The sequence below is a fragment of the Elephantulus edwardii genome, unplaced genomic scaffold (genome assembly GCF_000299155.1).
Source record: "Elephantulus edwardii isolate Elephantulus edwardi_28Jun2011 unplaced genomic scaffold, EleEdw1.0 scaffold00044, whole genome shotgun sequence".
NCBI classification, from domain to species: domain Eukaryota; kingdom Metazoa; phylum Chordata; class Mammalia; order Macroscelidea; family Macroscelididae; genus Elephantulus; species Elephantulus edwardii.
Genome location: NW_006399794.1, coordinates 6,718,104 through 6,723,489, shown reverse-complemented (window position 1 = coordinate 6,723,489; position 5,386 = coordinate 6,718,104). Strand labels below are relative to the sequence as shown.

The following is a 5,386-nucleotide window of genomic DNA, read 5'->3' as shown; positions in this document are numbered from 1 at the left end:
GCATGTGTGTAGGTGTTTCATCTGATTATTTTCTCATGATAAACCACGCTTACCTTCATCTAAGCTCATCTTTATTCATTCATTTCCAGGTAATATACAGCTGATTTAGAGGTAATATATTGCCATCCACTTACAGACAGCACTCTTCCACGCGGATCTTCACAAGGGTGATGGACAGGTGCAACTACAAATTGACTTAGCCTCACTTGGAAGCAGCATCTCCAGACAGGTGGTGTTCGAGTGTGCTCAGCAACAGATTTCAGGAGTCTGACCCTGAACTTTTAAGTTTGGCTGTGGTAGCATTAAGGGATAGAAAAATGATCTGCACGTAGAGAAGAGGTTGGTGACATAGAAGGTGAGAGAAAAAGATGAAGACCCTCAATGAGGTGGATTAGCATGGGGGCCGCAGCGATGGCTTCATGGCTACAACACTGGGTCCAAACTTAGCCATGATGGTGAGGATGGGACAGTCTCAACAGCAAAGACTCTATCTCTCAAGCAGAAATTTCACAAGGATTCTGCCCACAGCCCATATGCCTCGCGCTGTGAAGCATGGTTTCTAAGACCACAAGGGGCCCAGACAGCAAGGTTTCTCTCCACGTATCAAGATTGGAATAAACTTTCTACACATGGACTATGTGGTCTGGTGACAGTAGAAGCAAGTGCATATTCCATGGATTCCAGGTTCTGTGTAGTGTCTTTGACATCATATAAACAAAAAAGGCAGGGAGTGAGACGGACTGGTTAGGGACGTGTGCATCTATAGTACAATGTTCCTTCGTATCCCCATCACCCACATCTCACATGCTCACTCACAGCAGTGTAACCCCTGATGGGTCACCCTTAACTGTCCTTGTTTTCTACCCTTCACCTCGGTGCTGGGCCATAGCCCCAGGGAGGACCAGACCAGACCACTGACACTGTATACTTAACCACCTTTCTCCTCTAGTTTGCCTGGCTCATCCCTTAGAGTTGAAAGTCCTCTCCAGGCACATGATTTCCCGTCTCTACTGGTGGGTCCAGCCTGTCTCAGTGGTCTTGCTGCAGAGAAAGTTTGATTTTTCTCTTTGTTTACCTCTCTTATTTTGATTTTCACAGCTGCTGAGGTCAAGCCGGAGTGGACTCCACTGTGGGCTGTCATGGACCTTCCTGGGCAAGGAGGCTTCTACTCAGGGCACAATGTCCAGGACAATTAGCTCTTCACCATATAGACCAGAGCCTCCTGTGGATGCCCTGGGGATTAGATCCTCTCGTTTCATGGATGAAGATGGTGAGACAGCAATCACTGGGTCCATAATACTGAATTTGGTGAGGTCTGTGTCCTGTAAGTTGGAGGGAGGCTCCTGGCCAAGTCAAGGGTGGACAGAGTGACACTGAGACTCTCTTACAACACTGCTCTTGAGGGCTTTCAAAGCGTGGATGCCTGCCTTTGAGTCTATCTCATTGTGAGTGAATTAATTGTTGTGCAACCTAGAGTGGTGAGACAAGTTAATTACATAATTACTACAAAATGACATGTTATTTCATGGCTGCAATATGGTAACTCTGTTGGAAACAATTGTAATTGCCCAGAAACTGCATTCGAGTGGCTCCGTTATCTCTCGATAACCATGTAATTAACTTGCATTACAACTTTATCTGCAGCAAAGTCTGAAGGTAGGAGTTGAGGCTCTTGGGGTGCACAGTCATCCAAATCTAAGGACCTGCAGAGGGTCTGGCTCTGTAAAATCTCGGAAAATTCTTGATGCTTTAAACTTAAGTGAGAAAATGACTCAGTGTGGACTCCAACCTTCCGTGTCTCTTTCCCACACACATTCTTGTGAGATTGATCACATCAGACACCTCCCAAATCTCACACTCACATCAGACCTGTGTCAGGTGAAAGGAAAACACCCACTGCAACCAAACCAGCATTCTCTTTGTGTCTCTTTTCTCTCTCTCATGTGTGAAAGCAGTATCTTTGTTGAGGATGAAGGCCTCCACATTGAGAACATTTACTCAGCATCCTTGTGCTCTCCTAGGAGCTGGGCCACAAAGACAGAGTCTGGAGAAGTAGCCCCCTCCCAGAACCTGTAACAGCACCAATTAAGAGCTGGCTAGGGCCAGAGTGACAGAGAGGCCTGCCTGTCCCACCCTGTCCCAACCAAGCCAAGGCATTTTCTTCCTTGGGGCCAGGCTGAACTTGAGGCAGTAAGCTGCTCCATCAGCCCTGGACTGTGTCTCAGATCTATGACCTGCTGTTGGGAGTGAGACAAACCCTGGGGAGGGAGGACTGAGAGGCCTGATGGTGGGAGATGCCTATACATCCAGCCTTCCTGTCCGGACTCTGGGTTGGTCACCCTTTTTAAGACCATTCAGTACTGGTATTACAGATGTGGCCAGACATGGTGGTTACAGCTAAGACTATAGCAGCGTTTGGCCAGCCGACCTTAGCCAGGTGAAAAAATATCTTGGTGTCTGCCCACCCGCTGCTAGCCTGGCTGTCTCTGCTCTGCCGACTTGTCCACCTGGCCTCTGTAACAGCCCTGTCTCCTTGGTGCATCTCTTCTGTCTGCTGGCACGTTGCGCTCATCAGACTGCATGTCCCTGACTCTCCAGAATCTTCACTAATGGTCCTACGTCCACAGGTGGGAGCGGGCCCACGCCAGGCCTCCTCTAGCGTTCTGTCCTCACCACGAGGTGCTCTGCTTGTTTCCCCAGCATCCTTATCCCTGGTTTCTGCCTGTTAGCCACAACATGGGGCTGAGATACGAAGTGGAGGAAGGTTTGCTGGCCGACTGAAGCAAAATCATTAGGCTTCAAGGGAATCCAGGTTGTTCTCACCCACACACAAGAGTGGAAAGCTGGGCCCCAAGCCACGTTCAGGCTGCTGGGCAGAGTTGGCAAATGTGTTTTGTTACCCTGAGAATAAAGAGGCATTGAAGCACAGTACTTGCGTGGTGGTGGTTGGTGGTGTATGCCAATGAGCCAAAAGTGACTCATAGCTGACCCTTTAGCAGGTTTTAGAGGCAGTAAGTCACCTGGGAGGAAACTGCTCACCCTTCTCTGGGGGAGCAGATGGTGGATTTGAACCCTATCCCTTTGGGATTGTAGTACAGCTTCTTACCACGAGGACATCAGAGCAAGATTTGGGATCTTCCTATAGAGGAGGACCTGCTTGGGAGTTGAGATCTTAGTAGGGAAATGGTCAGGCACCCAGGGTAGGGAGAGCTCCTTCTCACCTCTTTTTGGGGGGTCTGCTCACTACTTGGGCTTTCTTTGCCAGAAGAGCAAGGAACCAGGCTCTTCCCTCTGGTGTGGGGCCTCTGAGTGGTGCCCCCTACCTCTAGCTGCATCTCTCTAAAGCCAGCCTACAGCCCCTTCCTAGCAATAGCACATGCTGAAGCCCTGTACCCCTGCTCCACACCCTCGCTCTTTAAGGACAGCAGGAAAGGCCTTGTCCCTTTCCTAAGTCTAGAAGATGGGACCACAGCTCTGGGGCAGTCATGTGAACAACGCAGAACAACCTCCCCGGAAACATTCATAAGTTTAATCCACGCCAGTAATAAAATCGCATAACATTTCTCATAAAATAAATGTTCCCATTTATATACAGAAGACGGACTGTACAGGCCCAGCCTGGCCCCAGGAGGGTCACACACAGACAGGCAGCGGCAGTGGAGGAAGGGCCGTCTCTCCCATCGAGGATGGAGAAGTTCGAATGCGGCAGGAGAGTGGCCGGCTGGGTGGGCAGGTGGGCAGACGGACAGATGGGCCTGGAGGCCAGGTGGCAGGCGTTACTGAACCTGGGACTCAAAGGTGCCATTGAGCTGCCCCTCCTCATAGTCCATCTGACACAAGATCATGTTGTTCTTCAGGAAGAATTTGTCTCCCACACAAAATCTGGAAAATCCAAGCAAGAGAGAGAGAGAAGCATGGGAGGGATCCTAGTAGATAACGAGGACTCCAGCCTGGCCCAGAAGGTGGGCATGAGGGGGCCAGCGATGCTGTGGGGATGTTAAGGACCAAAATCCCACCCCAAGCCTGGTGCAAGATCGTGGGTCAGTCCAGCCTGCAGCCCAGCCCTGCAACCTCAAGTGGAAGGACAGACAGTGAAGCCACAGGCCCTCCACAGCCAGTGTCCTGTGGAGGTGGGGGCGAGGGTGGTGTTGGCCAGGAGGTGCAAGAAGAACCTCCACTAGTCCCCGAGAAAGGAATCTTGGTGCGACAATTGTTAGGAGCTTGGCTGCTAACCAAAAGGTTGTTGACTCAAACTCAGCACCTCTGCGGGAGAAAGACTTGACGCTCTGCACCCACAGACATGACAAACTCAAAGCCACTGCCATCGAGGTGGAACCAACGCCTAGCTGACCCCCCACTGGGCTTCCAAGGTTGTACATAGCATGGGAGGAGACTGTCCATCTTTCTCCTGCAGTCACTAATGGATTTGAATGGCCAGAGAGGTCCCACCTTTCCATTAACAGCCCTAGACCACAACTGCTCTAGACTACAGCACTAGAGAGGAAACGGGCAGTTCTACTCTGTCATACAGGGTCCCTATGGAGGGATGGTGAACTAGAGGATCCTTGACCAGGTGGACTGACACAGTGCCTGCAGCAATGGGCTGTGTCAGAGACTGTGAGGCTGGCCCAGGAAAGGACAGGGTTCAGACGTGTTCTTTGTATGGTCACTACGAGTCATACTCAATGGCACTAACGAGTCAAAAGACAGTACTAGGGAGCTTAAGGGGACACAGAAACACAAGAATATGGAGAGAGGAAAGGGACTGGAAGGGGTAGAGACAGCAAGGGGGCGAGGATGAAATTGCTGGTGTTCTCATCCTTGACTCCACTCTCTGACTTGGAGGATGGCTCTGTAAAGGGCACCCTTCCTCTAAACAGGTTCTGTGTTTTCCTGGAATGACCTTCTTGGAAGAGGTGCTCGATTCCCCACCTCATCTTCTGCTCTAAAAGGCCCTGCTTTGCCCCCCAATCCTCCTTAAGTTTTGGAGGATTTCAGTCCTTCTCAAAGATGTCTCCAAAGTGACAGACCAAGTCAAGGGTCTCTCGGCCAATTCCAGCAGGTCTCAGTTCAACCACCAGGTGGCACTGCAACTTCGCTGAGCCCAACTAACAGTGGGCCTGGCCAGAGCCCCGGCCAGACCAGCATGTAGTCAGTGCACGTGGCTCTGGAACTCATGCTCTAGGACACCTACCCGACCTGGGCGTTCCTGAGAAAAGGATCTGCCCCTGGGGCTAGGTCCTCAGCCCAGGCCCTGGTTCTCAAGGCTCCTGGATCCTCACCAAAGCTTGGGAACTGAGAAGAGACCAAGAGAGCAAGAAAGAGGCAAGACTGTGGCCAGAATCCCTGAAGCGGGGGGTGGGGGTGGTAGGGGTGGTGGTGGTGG

At 51.1% G+C, this 5,386-nt stretch overlaps 1 protein-coding gene across 1 annotated transcript in view; it reads right to left on the bottom strand.

The window, feature by feature from the left end:
• Positions 1–3,776: 3,776 nt before the first annotated feature.
• Positions 3,777–5,386, bottom strand: part of LMO1 (LIM domain only 1 (rhombotin 1)) — an 11,933-nt gene continuing 10,323 nt past the window's right edge. Inside the window, exon 4 of the mRNA XM_006885435.1 lies at positions 3,777–3,882. Within this exon, the coding sequence (XP_006885497.1) occupies positions 3,777–3,882 (106 nt within the window). The remainder of the gene's footprint in view (positions 3,883–5,386) is intronic.